Genomic DNA, 21,903 nt, shown 5'->3' on the forward strand with positions numbered 1-21,903 from the left:
TCAGGCTCAGATGGCAAGTCAGGAATAGAACAGCAGGGTTTCTCAGCGTGCGAGTGTGTTCACCCCTTAAGTATCGTGGTCAGCGAGGAGGCTGAAAGTCTGAGAGGCTTCCTCTTGTTGCAGAGTTTCCCTGCTGGTGGCTGGCCACCGTCCCCAGGTCCACAAACCTGGTCATTGGCCCGAGTTTGTAATTTTCCCATCCGGGGGGGAGGGAAAGGAGGAAGCACGTTCATGTGCAGCTCTGCCACGGCGCCAGGGCTGGAGCTAAAAAACGTCCTGAGAGAGGTGAGGCTGGACCTTGGCAGGTTGAAGACCCATTCACGGCTGCCGTCTAAACCTTCTCTTGCTGTCCTTTACTTCTCCTCTTCCCTTCTTACAAGGAGGACTGCGGTGCTTGCTCTTAAATGCTGGACTTTGTTCTGTTGTTATTAATTTTCAGGCATTCAAACTCCATTTAGCACCAGGACTCCACTGTGCATGACACTGTGCAAATGAATAAAGAACCGTGACCTTATTTTTAAGGAAAACTTCCTTATGAGTTTGTAAGTGGGTATTTGAGTTTACCCTGATGTGGGCAACCTCCCTTTCATTTTGATGCCAGGACAGGGGACACAATTTAGGAGGCAGTTTTTGAGACGCAAACAGGTGTCCTTTGGCAATCTGGCCTCTTTAAAAGGGTTTCCTTTGGTCCCTGAACAACTGATGAGCCCAGAATTTCTCACTGTCTTTGCAGGGAGGAAGGAGCAAGCCTCCCCTGTTGGGAAACTGCGTTGGCCTGCATCTGCGTAGCTGGGCTACAGAGTCGGTTGCTCTCCCCTAGGAAATGGAAATGCAGAACGGGGAGAGCAGCTCCTTTCCCCAGCCCCGGGTCTGGGCAAGATGAGGACACTCGAGGCCAGGCAACAGTGACCTCCCCCATCTTGGCCTATAGCTGAGTCAAGGCCCAGCTGGTGGCCACCACTTCATGATGGTCACTAATTTACCATCAATATGCCTGCTAAGCGGAGGTGGCAGGCTAATGGCGAGATTTAAGCACTTCCCCAAAGTAACATGAAGACTAAATTCTGGTGGTTTGGGCCATCAGAAGGCGCAGGGCCCTGGAAGCTTTGGCTGGCAGCAGGGACACAGCACAGACACCCGCCTTCTGCAGGCCTGCTGCCCATGGGGCGGCCAGCGCCATCCCTCACCTCCTTCCTGCCACCAGCGCCATCCCTCGCCTCCTTCCCGCCACCAGCGCCGTCCCTTACCCTCCTCCCACCACCAGTGCTGTCCCTCGCCCTCCTCCTGCCGCCAGCACCATCCCTCGCCTCCTTCCTGCCACCAGCGCCGTCCCTCGCCTCCTTCCCGCCACCAGCGCCATCCCTCGCCTCCTTCCTGCCACCAGCGCCGTCCCTCGCCTCCTTCCCGCCACCAGCGCCATCCCTCGCCTCCTTCCCGCCGCCAGCGCCATCCCTCACCCTCCTCCCACCACCAGTGCTGTCCCTCGCCCTCCTCCCGCCGCCAGCGCTGTCCTGGCTCGCAGAGCACTGGGCCCCGTGCCTACGGGCAGCGGCGGCACTGCTGCCCAGGCCTGGCAGCGCGGGGCGGCGGGGCTCCGCTCCCCTTCCCCGCACAGGGAGGGCACCCTGTCAGCAGGGAGCAGGCTCGGGAGCAGCAGGAGGAGGGAGCGGGATGCAGGTTTCCTCCCTGCACGGTAAACAGCCACTTCTGAGAACTGCAGTGCTGAGGCAGAGCATCATGACCAGGCACGCCGAGGGCTGACAGAGTTTGTTTTCCATGCGGCTTAAAACCATGACACACAACTTAACCACTGCCCGAGATTGCTGACTGCAGCAGAGACGAAAACATCTGATAGCTGTAACCATGAGGGGAAGAGGCGTGAAAAGGTTTCGTGCAGACAGCGCAGCTCGCACACGCTGGGCCCCGGCCCCTGGCATCACCCTGCTGCGCCCTGCGCCAGCCGCTGCCAGCCTCCCCTCGCTCCTCTCGCAGAACAGCTGCTCAGGCCTGTCCCTGCTCCGCCTGCACCCGCGCAACCCTGCCTGCGCCAAGGAGCGGGCGTCCGCGGAGCAAAGCCACGCTCGGGTCCAGCTCCTGCCTTGCATGCGCCTTGGGACTCCTCCTGCCCACCCAAATCTCTCTTGTGGTTTCACACAGGCAAAGTGAAGCCTGATCGGGCACCATCCTCCTCTGGAGGCGTGGGGATGTCACCGACACGCAGCCGGGCGCTCCCCTCAGGGCTGGGCGCTTGCAGCGGTGCCTCGGCCACCCCTGCTGCCGCCCAGCCCCTCTGCGATAAAAGCTGTTCTGTATTTTCTTTAGTCATTTCCCCCATTTTCCATTTCACCTCTGCATTACAAAGCCAGAGTGACAACAGACAAAGTTCAGAAGTGACGCAAGCCTCGATGCGGTGGCGTATCCGAGGGGGGTTAGTTGGGAGATTGTGTAAGTCTCCCATTCACCACTGCCGTCACCCCACCAGCAGCCACGGATGCGCAGACGTAGCAGCACAGAAACCAGCCCCAGCAGTCTCAGCAACAGGCTCTAATACCTGCTTCTGTGGACTCCTTCGGTTGCTTTTCATCTCTTCAGCCTGCAAATCACACCCACTTACACCTGTAGCTTAGCTGTTTTCCATACTGAGCTAAATCCACGTGAAGGCCTGCTGGCACACGGTGCAGGGCGGCCGCCGGCTTTAGCCACGACCAGCGCTGGCCTTGTGTCCAGAGGGAATCGGCAGGGCTGGTGAGCTCCATCGCCAACGTGAGCGGGAGGGGGCTGACTGTTCTCCTGGGTGCACACAGTCTGCTTGTGCTTGGAAGATCGGAGCGATCCTCCTCAGGGGAGAAATAATGCAGAAACCACCCAACTGCCTGAATCCTCAGAATATAATTATATGAAGAGATTGAAATGACAAGTTCACTTTTGATGGTTTTGTTCTCTGTGACAAGGCTGAAGTTATCTCCTCTGCCGAAAAGCAGAAAAACAGAATTGTAATAGCAATTAATTTACATTCAAATAGCTCTTTTCATCCAACTGGATCCTAAAGAGCCTTGAAACTGCGCTAGCTGAGCACACAAAGGAGACGATGTGGGGCTCATTCATCCCACGGATGAGGGCAGTCGGTGGCAGGATGCTGAAGGCGGCTTGCGGAAAGTTAGTAATCAAAATGGACGGCAGTTGTTATTGATTATCTCTCTTTATGAAAAGCCAGCGTGTCCTTTGGCGTCAGTATGTAGATAATAACCAGCTCTCTGTTCACGGTGTATAAATCACTGCTCATCAGGAGCGCAGCCTGGGTTGTGCTCTCAGTCCTGTCCTGGAATCACTGTCTGCCTCTGGGCAAGTCATTCTCACTCCCCCTCGTGTGACCCCCACAGGTAAAGCAGGGACAGTATTTCCACCATCGCACGGTCTCTTTAGATCGCCGGCTCTCCAGGGCAGGAATCACTGCAGCGTTTGTACGGTGCCCGGCCCGGCAGCAGCCTCCGCTAACATGTACTGACCCTGAGAACAGGGACCACTGGCCCCCTCGCCCTCACCACCCTCCCTGCCTGCATAGTGGGGTCGGGACACAAGCTTTGCATTTCCTACAGACAGCGGGTAGTCTGGATATTTCCATGTGTGCTGTGGAACAGCCTGTCCCTGTGCCGTGGGTCCCTGCACTGAAGTGCAGGCATCCCTGTGCAGAGATGGATGCGTCACCCTGGGCCACAGTCGAGAGCAAAGGTACTCTTAAGATTTCTTCAGCCACCCTGGCGCTCCTCTGGTGCTCACATGTGTTCCTGGGCAATGAAATGTGCCCTCATCTATTGCATACCACCTCTTCACGCTGTGCAGTTCTTTAAAGAAAAGGAGGTGGGCTTGGTAGGAAAAGCTTCCTCCACCCTTTGGTATTGACCGTTCTGTGCTCTGCAGCGGCAGCTTTCTGGGTGGGAGGTTCTTCTGAGCACCTCAGTGTAGTTTAGTATTTAGGCTGTACTTGGATTCCTGCTACCCAGGCATGGAGCTGGCACGATGGAGCTGGGAGGCTTTTGGGATCCAATTTGACGTGTTTCCCTGAGGAGCAAGTCCTGGTGAATCCTGGCTCCAGCACCCCTGATGCTGCCCCATGCAGCACACCCGTGTGCCAGTCCCTGCCAACCGACCCCAGTCCTGCTCCAAACAGCTCCAAAATAAAAAATAATCAAAAAACACTTGCAAGCTGAACCCACAGTACCTAGTGGGAGAAAAATCAAACTGGAAGACGTCCAGGACTGGATTTCTCTTCTTCCTGGCACTATCCTAGAAATAAATTGTTCCTCTCAAGGAGGCTGTTAAGTGTTACAGAAATCGTGTATCTACAGGAATATGGCTGCCTCTGCACAGCATGGATGTTCAGCTCTTCTGCACAAATAATGGAGTGCTGGGGGTGGGAGAGGAAGGCAGAGCTCGTGTGGAGCAGGGGGCTGCACCGCGGACCGTGCACCAAGGATGACCACACCTCTCCTCGGCACCGCCTCCATCCCCTCAGACTTTCAAGGCAATGCAGCTGGCCTGGCTTGTCACAGCTCGTTTGCGGTGTCCCGGGTCTGTTTGTGGTCAGCCAGCTTCTTCCAGGGTGGGACAGCCCTGGCAGTGCCGCCGCCGCTCCAGCTCAGGGGGCCAGGGCTCCCCAGGCATCCCGCGCCTGAGCCGGTTCTCCTGCGCAAGGTCCTGGGGAGCGACTGCCTCCCTGCACGTGGGGCGACACCCACGAAACCCAGATCAGGATCAGGCCCTTGGTATTTACTGCAAAGACATTCAGCCAGTGCGGGAGGGGACCGTGTGCTTGGGGTGGCTGGCTGCCTTCGAGGGACGAGGCACAGCAAAGAGCGACTCCAGGGCATTCCCTGTGCGGAGTTATGAAAATCAGCTGGGAAACCACCTAGGTCCGGGTCCAAACCTGTCTGAGGCCACTCCTGATCCATCTGCCAGCAGCCTCCCCAGCCCCACGGGTCTGCCTCCGCCGCTGGAGTCAGCAGGGCACCTGCTGAGGTCTGGGGGGGCCAGGTCCAGTGCTGCTGTCAGGCAGCGGTGCAGGGACGGGGATGTCTGCAGCAGGCAGCACTCCTGGGGCTCACTCCTGCCGTCCTCCCTTTGACAGGCAGTAGATCAGAAGGAAGCACCCCTGGACATCAACAGCACTAAGTTATTCCAAGGATTAATTTGTCACTCATCCCATGTGTTCGTGTACACAGTCGTGGACGTTGGGGAAGTCAGAGCATCTGGGAAACAGGAGGATCCCATCTGACGTCATTAGCGGTGTCTCACTGAAGTCGTTTGCAGTGAGCCTGGCTTGAACAGGGGTGAAAGAGTAAATGGATCCCAAGAGCAGGGACGCTTACGGCCTCGTCCTCACGCTTACCCCGGGGTATCGGGCTGCTCGTGCAGAGACGGTGTCACCGCGGGGCCGTGCTGCTCCTCAGGGTGGTTTTAAGTGGAGTGGCCTGGGACAAGGTTTATTGGTGTTCACAGCCTCCATCACAAATCTCTCCTCGCCGCTGCGCTCCCTGGCTTGGCTTTCCTCCTTTCTTGGCAATGTTTAACGTCTCTCCCTGGTGACCCCCCACCCCAGCCAGCCTCACACACTTTTTCTTGTCTTTTTTTTTTTAAGTACCAGTGCTACGAGTGTGTGGTCTTACATTAATCCACTGCCAATAACGAGGAAGTTATAACTAGCTCATTTAAGATAATTATAGTGCGCATTTCTCCCAGATATGAAGAGATACTTTCAATTGCTTCCTCACACACACACGTACATATTTTTAATTTGCTTCTTTGTTTTGCACGGAGGGAGACATAGATGTATTGGATAGCTGCCCTAGCACAGCTGATGCCAAATGCCAAAAATAGTTCTAAAAAAAAAAGAAAAGTATTTTCTCCCCTTTTGGCCTCATATCCACTAAGAATGGGGACAAGCTGTAGAGGTGCCTCTGCCACGACCATCCCTGCTGGCAGAGCGGCCAAGGAGAGGAAGGTATCTCACCTAGAGACCGCGCGCCGTATTGCACTGATGCAAGAGGGAGTTTCTGGTTCCACGCCCTGGAATTTACCCTCTGCATTTCTCGCCTGGGCTCTCCCAAGAGCTCCGCAGGCAGCCCCACGGCAAGGGGGCACCTTGGGTCTCTAGCCACTCGGAGAGCCTGACGTACCACCTGGGGGCACGGTGCTGACGGGGTCATGTCTCACGCCGGCATGGTGGAGGAGAAAGCAGAGGGGAGGAAAAACATCAAAAAAAATGAGGCAGCCCTGAAAATGTTACAACCACCCACAAAGCAGAGAGGGAGGGAAAGGCTTCTCTGGGAGAGGGAGTGTGCGCTGCAGCAGTCAAAGGCACCGCACGCAGGAGAGAAGCATTGCCTCAGCACCGAAACACACACGGGTTTGGGCTCGTGAGCTCTGGCTGCCCTTGGCCCAGCGGTCTTGGCAAAACAGCCCCGTGGCCTCTGCCTCTCTGACAGCCTGAAAAGTGTCAGCGGCAACTCAGTCACTGCAGTATTCCCTCCTTCTACTCGGCTTCCCACTGATTTTAGAGGCTTTGACATAAGAGCACACGAAGGACTCGCCTCTCTCTCTTTTATTTATTTAATTCAGCGCTACTACTGTAGCAGCGGTATTGAATGGCACCACGGGAGAAAAGCCTTTTCTGTTCACCAGTGGTGTTTCTTCTTTGTAGTTGCTGCCTCTCTGCTACTGGGCAGCAAATATTCTATATACATTTTCAACAACCTCTGGTTAAGGTTTTCACAGACCTTCTCATAGTGTATTTCCAGCTGAATTTAAAGACAGATGCTGAACGCTGCAACTAGGGCACGTGCCCATATTTGTAAAATTTTGGCTGAACATTTTGCTGCCACTACCGCCCCACAAAACACTGCCTTGGATTAACAAAGAGGGACTGGACGTAGTAAGGGCAGAAGAATCCATCAACACAAAGGAAATAGCAGGAGGGTGGCTCTGGCTCGGGAGCTCTGCGCGTCACCAGGCGATGCCAGCACGGAAACCCCATCTTTCCGTTCCTGCCGCCCTTCCCGGACCCCGGTCCCTGCTCACCCCGGGACCGCATCCGTGCCTGGGAAAAGCCGCTCCCTCTGCCCTCAGCCCGGAGCGAGCTACCTCCGGGCACACCTTGTCTTTATCGCCAGGTTTAATTAGCACCCCAGTTTCTGCCATTGCAATTAACCTACTTTAAATAAAGCAAAACAGATGCCTTGCAGAGGATCTGGTACATCCAGGAGCGGACAGAAACCGGCCAAAGCCTGAGAAAGGACTCACATTTGCGATACTCCCGCAGCTGCCGGTGCTTTAGCACCAGGAGGAGCGATAGGGAGGTCAGCTGCCCATAGAGGGCTCCTGCCGGCTTCCCCCAGCCTCAGCGGGGTGGTTTGCTGCAGGGTGCCTGAGCTGCTTTTCTTTGCTTTTCCTGCATCGTATGAACACGTTAAAACACGGTGACCCTGATGTACGTCTTCCTGAAAACTTCAGCCTGAAGATTTATTCTGTGAAATGCCTGCAAAGCAGGAAAGCACCCTGTACAGTGAAAACCACATTGGCTGCTCCGTGTGGGTAGATAAAGGCTTGTTTTATGTCCTAACTAAAGTTGGGAAATCAATGGGATATTTTTGGCTCAGTATCTGAACAGACAAACAAAATCTCAAAAATTAATTTAAAAAAAAAATGCAACAAAGATAGACCTTGGAAAAAACTGACCTGGAACTTAAAAAATTATTTCACTTCAAAGATTTTTTTAATGAAGATCTGGAAAGACTTACTTTCCAATTAATTTCAGTTGGTTCCAAAACAGAATGCTTTGTATTGCTATGGCGTTTTTTAATCCTACTCTTCTTTTTTTAAATTACATTGATTTTTGCTGTTAACAGAGTCTTTAAATATTAGAAAAAATATTTTGGCAGTTACAAAGCACGTATGATTTTGAAAACGTCAGTCAAGTGCAGCAACAGTCCGGCGTGAGTACAGCTTTCCCTTGTTATACACCCAGAAACGCACATCCAGCCCAGCCAACGCCTCCTCCTAACACCGCCCGTCCCTTTGGAGCACTTCATTCCGAGGTGCTTTTCACTGAGGCTTGTGGAAAACACAGACACCCTCGTTGCCCTCGCCCCTTCCCGGGGCAGGCGGGGGCGTGGGGTCCTGTGCCCATGCTGACCCCAAGGCTGCAGCGGGGCCGGAGGCTCCCGGCTTCCCCCGCTCCCCACCCCGAGTACCGGGGGCACAGAGCCCACGGAGCCCGTCCCGGGAGCGCAGGGAGCGATAGCAGCGGATAAACGGTACCGATAGAGGACCACGAACGTTATAACAACTCCTTGACAAAACGTCCATGAAGGAATACACTGTGAGAGTTCAGAACTATTAGGAAGCCCTGAAAGACCAAAATTCTGAATATTTTTTGGTGCTAAAGCATATCAGCATTAACATTAACTGTTATTCACTTAGATCCGCAAAAGTTTCGCAACAAATTTCAACGGGTGAATGCAAGTGCTCTGCTCATTAAAGCGAGGGGTGAGGTTATGCCAATGGTCACAGCAATGGGAAAGAAAACCAGGCTTAGAAGGGAGCTTGAAAACAGAATGGGCCATCAGATTTGGAAGGGCACGGAAGTGGGAGGAAAGGGTTAAAGAGGTGAAGAAGTGAAGGTTGTGACCATGGTCAGAGGAGGATACAGCCCATCCATCCGAGCAGGAGGGGTCAGTTTCAGCCAGCCCTAATGTCACAAACACGCCTATCCTCCCTAGTTTTCAGTTATTTATTCCGGCCTGCCCTCCTGTCTCATCCTTTTTCTTGCTGAAGAAAGAATATTCCAGACTCTCGGCACCCCATTGCTTGTTCACTTTTCCCAGTTAGTAATAGGCACGCAGTTCATTTCAGAGCCTCCCTTATTTTTAATACATTTCCATAACCCGTTCTTGACGCCTTTTATGTTTTGCTTTATTTTGCTGTGCAACCATTCTCTCATCATCCCCGTACGTTTGCGCTCCTCTTTTACAAGCCCTGTTTTCGCAGTTTGTGTGAGTCCTGTTTGCTTTCTGGTCGCTCCTGAGGCAATCGGAGTCTTTTCCTGCGCTCCTTGTCCTTGTTCGACACCAGAGAGTCTGTCACCGAGTCTTTCTGAAGGAGACCTGGCGCTCCCGCCATCCTCTGTCCCCACGGTCGGTACGTCCAGGCGCGCGTTTGCAGTGGGAGTTTCTCTGTCCTGGCACTGACACGGTCCCCGTTTCCCGTACGAGCGCGGGGGACTAACAGAGAGCAAACCTCGCCTGAGTCTCACTTCCATCATTGTCTTTTTTTCCTGGTGACTTTCAGTGTCACTCAGCCACGTCTGTGTGTTTACTATTAGCTCAAATTAGCAGACAAAATTAGTTAATTAGAACTAAACATTAAACTAATTGCTTCCCATTTCAAATGCTTTGAAGTAAACATAGTACGTAAAATTTTTCTCTCCTTGGTTCCTTTTTCCTACCAAGCATCAGTGTTTGGGAAGGCTGGAAGACCTTCTCCTCCAAAAGCTAAATAATTCCCATGGAAAATATGATCTTCTCCACACTTTGGGAAACTAACATCACGTTTCTCTCCTCCACGTTCCCGACCTCCCAAAAGTGGCTGATGGGGGGGGAAACTCTGCCAAAATCCTGCCTGAGCCCTGGGCACTGACACAGGAGGGTTTGGGGAAATGGGTTTATCTCCATCCGCAGAAAAAGGCAAGAAAAGCTTGGACGGGTACAGAAGTGACCATCTCCCGCAAGGCCGGCGGGGGCTTGGCAACTATGGCTTGGAAAACCTGCAACGCAGGGCCCTACTCACAAGGCCACAGCACGTGGCAGCCGACCAACAAAAGTCCACTCTTTGTGCACGGTCAATGCAGAGCCGGCAGCCCTAAATCCCATGGCCCCACCAGCATGCTTCCCCCCGCGCCGGCGCAGCCGAGCTCTCGTGGGGTGCAGCCCTGCTCCCCACGGCGGTCCCCGCGTCTCGGCCAGAGGACCAGAGCTGAAGACGTGCTGGGTTTGATGCGCCCGGCTGGGGAGGGGGTTCCTCTGCCCGCCACAAACATTCTTCCTGCCGTTCCCACACACACCGTTACAAATCCTAAGAAGCGAAGGACAGCCTAGATCTGCAGAGACTGGCACAGAAGCAGCTGAAAAGCCTCTCGTCCCTGGCTGTCGCGAGCACCGGCACCTCTGCTTAGAACTGAATAAGGCTCTAGAGCTGGGGACAATCCTGGCTTCCCCTTTTCTTGGCAGGTATCTCGTGCAGCTGTGCTACCAGCTAGGAGGCTAGAAATGGACCTCGGCGTTTGGGATTTTCCCCTTAAAATTCAGGGCTGCACTGTGTACGGGAGACATCGCTGCGGGCAGGACAGGCAGCCCTACGGCCGAGCACAGACTCCCACAGAGGCGCAGAGCTGTGGCTGCCTCCACTGGAAGTGCCCAGGTCGGGCTTTTTTATCTCATCTACCAGCACAGGAGGGGCAGGCAGGACCCTTAAACTACTTTCCTGTCCCAAATTCAAAGATTCCTCTCCTGGTCCAAGGAATCCTTTGGAGGAGACACTGCCGTGTCTTGGAAGGCAGGCAGAAACCAGAAAATGGCTCTGTTCCTTATTTCCAGATTCCTACCAATTGTGGTGAAGCTCCCGCAGCCAGAAATAGCAGAACAGTTAATCAAAAGGGATTAAAGAAAATAAACCACAATGCAAGGTATTATTGAAGCTGAGCATTGGTACGAGGCAAGGAAAGAGCAATATCTGCAGCTCTAACAGTTCAGATAATAGTTTAGAACACATACAGCTGCCTCACTTCATGCCAAAAACAATTACTGTTTGCCTCAAGCACAGAAGAAATCTCTCCCAGAGGTGCACTGTTGCAGCCGAGCGCTTCGTGCTGGTCACTGTTCCCAGCCGGATGGGAGACGGGCCGGGCCGCTCGTCCAGTACGGGGTGGGACTGCTGTGTACTGGCGAGAGCCTGGGCTAGACCAGCACCATTGAGTGATGGAGGCTTCACAAACACACACGAAGATATTTGTTCTTACAAATTCTAACTTGTCTGCGGAGATGATGGGACGGGGGCTCTGCTGGTGGCCCGTCCTGGGAAGGTAGCACACCTTCTCACGGCACTTGAACCCATCGAATCAAATCAAATAGAATAATTTCAGCTGGAAGGGACCTACTGGGAAGGGACCATGTGGCTCAACTGCCTGACCACTTCAGGGCTGACCAGAAGCAAAAGGAGCAGCATTCGTTTCCAGCCCAAGGGCCAGCAGAAGGACAGAGCTTGACACTCGGTGGTTTGCGTTTCATATACAGCTGCGATGATGCAAATGGCAATAAAGCATAACCACGCACAGCTCACTTATTCGTTCTAGGGTGCTCCTGTGTGGGACGCAGTACTCTCATCCAGCAAATCTTGCCTACACCACCAGTGTGTAAAGATCGAGCCTTTCCGTACTGCTGATTTCCAGCTACAGGACCCCCCCCCCCGAATGCATCTAGAACAGCGACACAGAGTGCAGAAAACTCGGCAAATTTTCTCTCCTCCCAAGAAAAACACCTCTCAGGCTGCCCTCAAGTTGTACCATGGGGGTTCACGGCACCGAGGCCAGGGGCGGCTCCAGGTTTATTCACCCATCTGAATGATCTGTTGCATCGTGTATTAAATTGAGTTTTCTAATATAGGTAAGGGTCAGGAAAGCGGATATTTAAAGTGAACTTTGTAGTTTCATTTTGATGAGAGTCAAGATGGTAAAGTTCCCTCATCTCTTCTGGTTTTGGTATATCTATTCTTTCTCATATTACACTGCAACAACAATAACATTAAGAAACCCCTCTTCCTGTGACCCAGATTAGAGACTGAAATAAAATCACAGTCACACGGTGTTGAAGCAGGGCTCTAACCACAGGAGAGCAGTAGCCTGCGCTCACCTTGCTCTCGTTGCGTTGTCCCGGACGTGCACTGTTGGCCACTGCAGGTGACAGCCGCCAGGTCAGCTGGACGATGGTGGCAACCTCCGGCCGTTCTGGAACAGAAATGACTTGGTTCATTAAAACAGACTTTGTATTAGAGAAGACCTTGTAGCAGGCAATAAGATCCCATGGGAAGACTAGTTTAAGGTATTAATTGTTTCTTAATACTATTAAACACGTTCAGCCTGCTTTTCATCTTGACACAAATTTACCATAAGTATTTTGGAGCTCGTCTTCATTAGAAAAACACATCAAGAAAGGATGTGGGTAGTTAATCCCAATAAATGCATGCTTAAGCCTTAGACCTCTAAATTTTTCCCAGTAATTACAAATGCTTTTGGGGAATTCTGTCTATGTTAAGCATTACTGTCACGGATGAACTGCAAGGGCTGTTTCTTGTCCCCCAGGTCCCACGAGCCAAGGCCCTGTACACCTACCGAGGGCACAACCCCGGAGAGCTGAGGTTCAATAAGGGGGATATCATCATGCTGCTCCGACAGCTGGATGAGAACTGGTATTTGGGGGAGGTCAACGGGATCAGCGGCGTTTTCCCAGCCAGCTCCGTGCAGGTCATCAAGCACCTGCCCCTGCCACCGCCCCTCGGCAGAGCACTCTGCAGCTTTGACCTGAGGAGCAGGGACAAGACCGAAAACAAGGGCTGCCTGACGTTTCACAAGGTAAGACCACCCCGCAGCAGCCAGGTGCTGGGCGACACGGGCTGGGCTGTTTTCCTCCTCAGACCGTATGGCGTTCTGCTACTCCCCAGCTCCATAGGAGCTCCCTTCTAGAAATCAGGAAGGTTTCCAAGCCCCCTCAGGCACCGCCGCCAGCGGTTGAACCCCCACCCCTGCCCCACGGGCGCACACGGGTACGTGCAGGACGAGGGGCGTCCAGTGAGGGGTGCAAGCGCCCGCCGCGAGCAGCCAGCGCGGTCCCTCGGCTCAGCTTCTCGCCCGTGCTGCTGTTGCTGATGAGCGGTGGCTGACGGTGGTAGTCTGCTTTGAGGACCAAAACACTCCAAGATGTCTAAAAGCCACCTGCTGACATAGTAAAGAAAATTGCTTCCAGGTCTGGGGGCACATCATTTATGCAGGTTGAACATACCCAGCCTACTGGAGGCACGCATTTGCACAGCAATACCCGAACTTCTGCTGTTTCCCTTTATTCCCCAAAGGCTACAGAGCCTGTGTTTGCTCTCTTAGAGACACGCTCTTTTCAGTAACTGCACCTCCCAGCAAAGCCAGCTGTCCCTGTAGTGCCGAAATGCGGTAGGCATGGCAGAGCCGAGCAGAGCGCGCTGCCCGGAGCCATCAGTGTCCTCACAGAGAAGTCACCTCTTTCTCCGTCCAGCTGGCAGCACAGACGCGAGGCTCTCCTCGCTCTCACGGGTGGGGAGAGGCGGCAGCGGCTGTGGTCCAGGCCAGGGGTCCCCAGGGAGCTGGAGCTGGATGTGGGGTGGCTGGCAGAGGGCAAGGGGAATCAAACAGCCAGGAGCCAGCTGCGGTTTCTGACTAAGGGGAGGAACTGAAAGAGAAAAAAAAATCAGTACAGAGCAGCATCACACACCACCAGCAGCTCTACAAAATGTGGGCTTTCAGCTTGCTAGGGCACACGCAGAGAGGCTGGGCAGCCAGCAATCCTTCCTCTGTCATTAGGATTCACTTATTAGCAGCAGACGCCTTCCGCAGCTTTCTGCCGTCTGCGTTTGTTTTTTTTCTCGTTCACTCTATTTGCCTTTGTTTCATAGCTTACTCATCTGTTTATTTGCGTTAGGAGGCTGCGCTCACCTCCACTCCCCCAGCAAATTCACATGCGGGGAGTTAGCACACCTCTGAAACAAACAGATGCTCCCGCGGAGAGGCGAGAGCATCCTCCTGCCCCCCAGCCTTGCGCCGGCGGTCGGCTGTCGCTGTGCACCGTGGCAGAGATTGGAGCAGGCACATCAGTGACTCCCTGCCGCAGCAACCTGAGGCAGCGCCGGGGCCAGGGCCGTGTCCTCCCCCAGCTGGGCACAGCACGGCGTGACTGGGAGCCAAGGGGGTAACTGGAGAGTGCCATCTCCCCGCAAACCACCGTAAAGAGGTGATCTATTCCTCCAGGAGCCCTAGCAGGCAGGGGAACGTCAGTGCAGGGATGCTGGAGCCTTGGGCGGATAACACAGGAGTTGCATTTGTCCAGCACAGCCTGGCTTTAGGCAGGCAGCTTGATCGAGTTTTTTTCAAAAATATAAGCTGTCGGTGAAAAAAAAACAAAACCCAAAAAAACCCCACCAACAAAACAAACACCGCCACCCCCAGCCCCGCCAGCCCCCCGCTCTCGCAGGAGCGCTGCACGCTGCAGCTGGCTTTGCAAGCAGCTTCCATCCCTCGCTGCTGCTCTCACATCTGGACGGACACCCCCACCTTTCTGCTTCGCATTCCGCTGCGCCCCACTCCCACGTGCCCTTGCCCTCCCCCGGGGAGAGGGTGACGGTAGTTTGGCAACAAGCCCCCCCCGGAAATCTGTGCAGAGATTCAAGTGCAACACCACAACACAGCCTCTTCCATCCTTCGAGGCAGCAGCCAGCAGAGAGCTTTCATTTGTGTCTCTGAATGTCGAGAGTCACTTGCTGCAGGATTAATACAAAATTTCCACCAATCCAGGTGGAAGATTGATGCACGAACTGTGCACGGGTGTAAATGTTTTGGCCAGTGGGAACCAGCCTTCTCTGACACCCCTTCAACCTTGGAGACCTTAAAATTTTAGCCCCAAACTATGCACAATTGTCCAGAAGAGAGGAAAACATAAATCTGTTTCTGTAAAGTTCTCCTTAATTCCCCCACACGTGTGACAGATATCCTTAAAAAGATGAAATCAAAGCAACCTAAAAGTTAACAAGGTTTAATTCTGCTGGGTTGCTCAGAAATATAAGTCTTCCCAAAGACAGTCAATACAAACTAGTTTTTTTCCTCCGGAGTATTTCAAATACCTGCACTCCAGCAACATCAGGTTATTTCAGCTCCTGAAAGAGGGGTCGGAGCTTCTCGGCAGCGCGGCACAAATTACCTCAACACTTACACAGGCGTTTTTCACTCAGTTCATAGCGAAAATGCCATTTTCGGTATTAGTTGTGTGCGTGGCAATTACAGAGGCATTTCCACGTGACGGAAACCATCCAGCAAGTCAAAGGCTTTTCATGTCCCCACCGTCAGGCGCGTGTCCACGGCCCCGATTCAGCCACGCTCGCGCCTTTACATTAAATCCCATTTTTGGCGTTGTGCTGAGTCAGGCCAGGCGAGCCGGCGTTTCAGAGCACAGACGCAGCAGGAGCTGTCCCAGGGGGCCTGACGGGGCCGCACCACCGAGGCCGGCCTCAGCCCTGCACACAGCGCACAAACGGCTCTCCCCCTCCCTCGCTGGCACGAAGCCTCTGCAACACGGAAGAAAAACTGGGGGCAAAAATGCAAAATTCAGGCAAAACATCAAGATGGCATTTTTAACGGGTTCTGTTGCCATCGGCTCTCGTGCAGCTCTGTTTGCCGGGGGCTCTGCCCTGGGAGCCCCGCAGCCACCCTCCGGGGCTGCAGAGGGGCTGGCTGGTCACGGCGGCCCCCGGCCACCCCCGGCCTCGGCCAGCGCCAGCTCAGCGCGTCGCAGGCGGCGTTCCCGGCGCTCCGGCTCCAGAGGCCTTCAAGCCCCGCTCCCTGGCGGTATTGGTTAGCACTGGTCTAGACGTTGATTTATTCCTGCAGTTTAGCCTGAGATGCGGGGTGTAAATGGCACCAACCAGAGTTCCTAGAAATAAAATTAATACTTGTAATCATCATAATTACAGCAAGCACCTCTTTGTGGCTATTTTATAAAAGGACACTAGTAAAACGTCTTATTTGAAACTCTAATATATTTTGTAAAATGTCTTTTCGTTTAATGAAATCATTTTAGCTTCAGTAATTACTTATTTAACGCTGGCTTTAACAGAAATAAGTTAGTTAAGGCCACGTAAAGCCACCAAGGAATTACAAATTAATTATGGAGAAGGCAAAGGTAGGTCTGTTTTGGGAGACGCAAGGCTGTTCTTGGCTTTGACACTTAGGTTTGTGTCCCATTTTATTGCGTCCCCCGGTGTTTAGAGAAGGCAGAAAAATGTTTCCTGTTTAGGCTAAAGTTTAATGACATATAGAAATGGCAATGCTGGCATCTTACATGTGCACATATGCACACACTATGGTTTTTAAACCTTGCTTTAAGGAGTGTGGAGGAGGAAAATGTGAAAACAATCCCTGCTTTAAAATTACAACGCTGGAGAGACACCTGTACCTCTCCTGCGTTAGAGTCATCCTTGTTCATCCCAGGAGCCAGGCACGTTGCCTCACATGAGTGGGTGAGAATCTCAAAGTTTTGCAATTCGTTAATGTCAGCAGTAAATCATGATTAATTCCTCTGGCAGTCATCGTGGTGAAAAACATTGTCACCACATGCCTTTTGCTATTAATACTGTGTGATCAGCAGTTTCCAAGAAATACTGCTTGAACATTGCCCTACGTATGCAAGCTCAGGGCATGGCTCTTCCCTCATTAAACCCAATGGTTAAAAAGCCAGGCTTTTTTCAGTGGAAGCAGGATCAAGCTGTGAATGTTTTGGCCTGCAGAGGGGTAACTGGAAGGATCTCATTCTGCTCGGAAAGCCACCATCAGCGCAGGCGCTCCGAGCTCATGCCTTGAAGTCAGCAGGAGGGGCTTGATGTGCTGCCGTGAGGCGCACCCAGGCGTGCCAGCAAGAAGGGAAAAAGGACAATGTGCCCAAACAGCCCTTCTGATTTAGAGTTAAATTTATCGTACCGCTGCTAGAGAGCCAGCCAGCTCTCCTTACACCTCTGCAGGCCAAAGGCCTTGACAAGAAACGAAACTTTCTGTAAAGTACGGGGGGGAGCACGCAGCCTCAGTAACGGCTCCTTGTCTAAGCAGCAGGTTTTTTAAACCAATTTTCATTTTGCTGTCGGCTTCGCTTTGGTAATTTTGCATCCGGGATTTGTTGGTGAAAACATATCAGGGAAATGACTGAGCCACGAGTTTACAAAGGTCGCCTGTACCATCATCTGAAATCTGCCTGCAGCTCTGCTGCCGGATAGGAAAAGAGAGGAAAAAGGGGAAAAACGAGCGGTCGCCGTGCTGTGCCCGGCGTCACTTCTGAAACGTGCCATCGCGTCTCCTTTTTTGTCTCTTCCAGCCAAACACCACCGCAAGGCAGCTCCTGCAGACCGGCAAAAGCCACTGGTCCCCTCAGTTTAAGTGCGCATCCCTACGAACGGCATCTCCCAAAGCAAAGGGCGCGGATTCCGCAGCTTTCCCCAAGGTGCCCGACTCCAGGCGGAAGAGCCTGCGGCAGTTCTCCATCACCACCGCCCTGAACACCCTCAACCGGATGGTCCACGCGCCCGCCGAGCGGCAGGCGCTGGAGATCAGCTCCCCCGTGCTCATCAGCTCCAGCAACCCCACCGTGGCCACCCAGAGCAGCGAGAAGGCGGAGTTCCCCTACGGCACCCCTCTCCAGGTAAGGAAGCGGCCGTGTGGGTGCTGGAGGAGCGGTATCGCTCCAGAATGCAAATCCTGGATGGAAACGCTCGATGCGCCGGCAGCAAGTAGAAAAGCTAAAGCAAAACGTGCAAAGACAAAGCACCCATGCTAATTGTGTCAGGAGGATATGTCATCCGCATCAGGCTGCCTGGGAGTTTTTCCCCTCCTTTTGAATTGGAAAGATCTGTCTTCAGAGATGAGGGACCCGACGGAATTCATAAAAAGAGAAATCAAGTTATCAGAGTAACTAAAAGCGTATAAAGCATGTTCCCATCCTGATTTCTGCCCTACTGCAGTGATCTGAAGTTAAGGAGACCTTAACTTGCAAAATAAAATATTTTTCATTTTAGAAAGTAGTATGGGACATGAGCTCCCAAGGCAGCTCACTGAGCCTCAGCTCATTCAGACACGCGTGTGTGTGTGCCTGAATCCACACTGCAAGCAAACAGCTGGTTCACCATATAACCATGTAGATCAAAAATAGGCAGTTCTCAGCATTTGGAAAATTAGAGCTAAAACCAGCCATTGGCTGCTCCCAGCTGCGTGACTTCGATGGTGAGGCTTTCTGAGCTCCTCTCACAGAATTAAGTTGCGCTGGCACAGTAGGACCAGCAGAATCAGGCCCTGAATTATGAGCAAATAAAAGCCCAGTGAGATCAGTGAGGAGGCGGCCTTGTACTGAGCAGTGATTGCTTTAAGAGGCTTTTCATCTAACCCCCATGCTTAAGGAAAGTAGAAACCTGCTCTTTTTATTAATTGGTATTTCAACTTTTGTGGTAAGTCTGAAGCGTACAAGGAGTCCCCAGCATCCCCAGTGTTCATCCTCAATGATAGGCATCGGGCTTAATCAAAAAACTCGATTAAACGCAAAATCTCAGCGCAGGAGAGCACATGTCTGGGTATCTCTAAACACAGCCTTTACTCTGCCCACAGGCACTGCGGAAGCACAGACCTCCGTTTCTGTCCCCTAACCCACAAAGTTTTCTCCAAAGGCAAACTGCCTACAGGACAAGGTTCCTCACAAAATGCCAATTCAGCAGCGTTATAACATCTACAGAAATAATGAAGCAGCCTCCTGCTTCTTCTAAGCAGGGCTGTCAGCCCTTCTGAAAAGCAATCAGCGTCTTTGCCCTACCATAAATCAGTCCTCTGCCCACATCTATACACGTCCAGATTAATGGTTTCTGCCAGGGGAGGGAATTACCGCGAGTCCTTGTCGGTCTCCAATCTAGACCTGGGACTATGCTGAGAGAAGCTGAATCTGGGGCTGAGATAATAAACATAGTCTGACCTTTTGGACTATATCCGCTCTTCATTTTAGGAGGCAAAAGAGTCTCATTCCTTCTTCTCAGTCTCACTAAAGATCTCAATACAGAATCTTCACAGATCATCTGAAATGGGAGAAAAAAGGTTTTGTTTAGATTTATATGGCATCTTTCATATTCAAGGTTGCTCTAACGTTTTATAAAGCAATAAGCCAGCCCCTGGTAGCTGGGTGTCTGTGCAATAAAACCCAGCAAGCATTTTGTACTTAGCAATAGCCTGCAAAGAGCTTTGGATGTTAGAGCCTGTTTTATGTGAGAGGAAATGAAGCCTTACAATGGAACTATAATTCACTTGAAATGGTATCATGTCTCACAAACCTAATATCATTTTCCCCAAAATGTCTCACTGTGAACTATTGTCAACAGCAGCGGCAACAGAGGGAACGTGTTAACATTTTGTCTTAGAAGGGTTGGGATTTCCTTCCTTCTAAACAACCGCTTTGCTCCCGGACGTTTGCAGGAGAACACCACAGATGTTGTTCACGGGGCCACACGGGTTGCAGCTTTTCCCTTTTCCATCTCTGGGTTGGGGTTGCGATGACCGACCGGCAAAGTTGAGATTTTCTGGCAAGCCCAGATCCGCACTGCCAGGCTGGACCATGCTGGCCATATCCCACCGAGGTCACCCGTCCTTCCTAGTATTTATTGGGACGGAAAAGCTGCAGGGGTGAGTTTGTTGGTAACGCAGCCCTCATGCTCAGAACAAAGTGGTGGGATCAAGGACTAATGGAAGAGACGAGAGCTGATGCTGACCCCAAGGGTCGGTCTACCCTGCTCACCAGCTTCTGATGGAAGTTCAGTGTCCATAGTAAGTGCTGAGACTTCAGAAAAACAGCGGCACATCCACGAAAGTGTGGTTGTTCCACAGGAATTAGTTTCGTATACACAACATCACCTGGAAGGAAAAGACCTGTGTTTCTTGGGTTTAAACTACTCCAGATGAAATAGAAGTTCGGAAGTAATGAACAGTTGCGTGCCTACTGCCAGCCCTGAAAACTCAGCCCCAGAGTAAAAGTATCAAGCTGGGGTCTTCCGTTATTAGCAATATAGTAAAGAAAAGAGTGGGTTGAATCACACCCTTAATTGCTTCCGTGCGTTTTCGTGCTCCCTAGTAAGTCTGGAGAGGTTGAGTAGCCTGGATCTTTGTGGGTGGTCACGAATATGGTGCAGCAGATGGAGCTGAGCCTACAGCTCAGCTCAGCCTTCCCGACTCCAGGCTGCAGTCCTCACCAGGGCTCACCCGAGTGCCGAGCCTGCGCTCACACACGGCCGTGCTGCGGGAGGAGCAGCGGTGGCAGCTCTCGACGCACCTGGGAGCCAGCCCCAAACAGCACAGCCTCTCAGGAGGAGTTTCTGAGACCTGGTGGGCAAGACTGAACAGCTTTTGAGACTTAAGTAGGTGAGGATTTAACTGGTCGTTAAGTGGGAATTGTCCCAGGAGACAAAGCCCAGGGTTGGACAATCTTAGCTGGCTGGCAGGCAGGGGTGAGGTACACGGGGCAAGCTGGGCAAGGGGGAGCAGGGCGGAAGGTGCCCCTTGCCCAGCCCGTGGCTGCCAGCGCCGATGCCCTCCTCCACCGAGCAGAGGGACGGCGCGGGAAGGGAGCAGGCACCTGCCTAAGATGGTGAGCAGCGGGCAACGCCGCAGCGGCTGCGTGGGGTTAGCGGGTGAATCACTGGCAGGAGGAACGCGCACCGCAGCATCCGCCCTCCCTGGGAGCCAGGGAAAGTCCGCCTCCCCATCCCGGGCTCCATGCGGAGCCCAGAGAAGTCCCAGAGCAGCCACGGCCCCTGGCCCCACACCTTTTCTCCCTCTGTGAAAGGCGCTGCCCCATCAGCAGCACCCCAGCCCTTCGCTTGCCTCTGCGTGCTGGGCAGGCGCTCGCTGGGGGGAGCACACCCTCCACGGAGCGCTCGGAGATGCTCTCCTCCTTCCAATGACCCAGTTTCCCTGCCCGAGACAAGGATGTATGGCCCCGTGAGACCAGCTGGAAGGAAAGGAGCTGTGCTGCAACTGGGTTTGACGCTAGCAAGGGTTAGGATCAAAGGGGGGGCGGGGTCCTAGTGTCAGCCATCACTCGGGGATGGGGCAGCAGAGCAACCTGAGCAATCAAACTGGAAACCAAGTGACCCGGTTACTATCCAAGCCTTTAAATCCCTCTCCCCTGCAAGGACAGGCTTCCAGACAGATAGCAAATATACATTTGGATCTAGTAGGTTTTTTTAAAAATCCACACATTTTGAACAGATGTGTTCACTGCTTTCTTTGGGGTGGGGGTCAAAAAAAGTGCAAATTTTCCAGTGGCTTGTAGTTACGTGACACCTGGCCCAAGCTATGAGACTACACGTTTGAGGGAGACAGAGAGGAGCATTAGTACCCCCCGAAGCACCCTGTGCGTGACATCCCCTGGCCGAGTCACATCTCCAGCGATGCTGGCGCTTCGCAGGGGGAGAGGGAGCAGGAGGGGCTGCACCGTGAGTACACGCGGCAACAAAGCACGGCTTAAGAAGCAAAGCTGAAGACACTGTGCTGGCTGTTTGTAGGGATTTCCAAAGCACAATGTGCCTGCCTGGCACCTCCACCAACAAGGATCAGGTCGGACTCATTTCGGCCCATAATAGGGAATAACCGGCAGCAGCTGGCACCGCCGCCAGCCCTCCTCCTGCTCTTCCTTCCCCTTTGTGGTGCCAAGCCAGGCTCAGGCGGGAGCCAGAACCAGTTTGCAGGGCTTGTGGCGCGCCGTGTCTGTGCCTGCACCTGTTGTGCAAGCGGGCCGGCTGCGGGGCGAGGGGAGCGCGGCGGCGCTGAGCTGCGCCCTCCTTCCCCGCCTCCAGCCGAAAGCACCAGCAGGAATCTCTTCCCAGTCACAGCTGAGCTTGTTCCCCTGGGCCTGGCAGTACTTGGGTCAGGAAACATCTGGCTAAGAGCTGCTGCTACCCTGTGCTGCTTGTTCAAGTGAGCTGATAAACCTGACATCTGCTGTGTAGGACATTTGGCTTTTCTGTGTAATAAACCATCTGAAACTT

The 21,903-nt window shown here is 53.0% G+C and overlaps 1 protein-coding gene and 1 long non-coding RNA gene across 2 annotated transcripts in view; one reads left to right on the forward strand and one right to left on the reverse strand.

Annotated features, from left to right (window-relative positions):
* SH3RF2 (SH3 domain containing ring finger 2) overlaps nt 1–21,903 on the forward strand; it is a 46,971-nt gene that overhangs the window by 5,882 nt on the left and 19,186 nt on the right. The window contains exons 2-3 of the mRNA XM_075103032.1: nt 12,407–12,676; nt 17,205–17,528. Coding sequence (XP_074959133.1) covers nt 12,407–12,676; nt 17,205–17,528 — 594 coding nt within the window. The remainder of the gene's footprint in view (nt 1–12,406; nt 12,677–17,204; nt 17,529–21,903) is intronic.
* LOC142061662 (uncharacterized) overlaps nt 14,864–21,903 on the reverse strand; it is a 30,084-nt gene continuing 23,044 nt past the window's right edge. The window contains exons 5-6 of the long non-coding RNA XR_012662192.1: nt 18,843–18,942; nt 14,864–15,773 (exon numbers count right to left, since the gene is read on the reverse strand). This is a non-coding gene — a long non-coding RNA (uncharacterized LOC142061662). The remainder of the gene's footprint in view (nt 15,774–18,842; nt 18,943–21,903) is intronic.

This window comes from Phalacrocorax aristotelis, chromosome 8 (assembly GCF_949628215.1).
Source record: "Phalacrocorax aristotelis chromosome 8, bGulAri2.1, whole genome shotgun sequence".
NCBI classification, from domain to species: domain Eukaryota; kingdom Metazoa; phylum Chordata; class Aves; order Suliformes; family Phalacrocoracidae; genus Phalacrocorax; species Phalacrocorax aristotelis.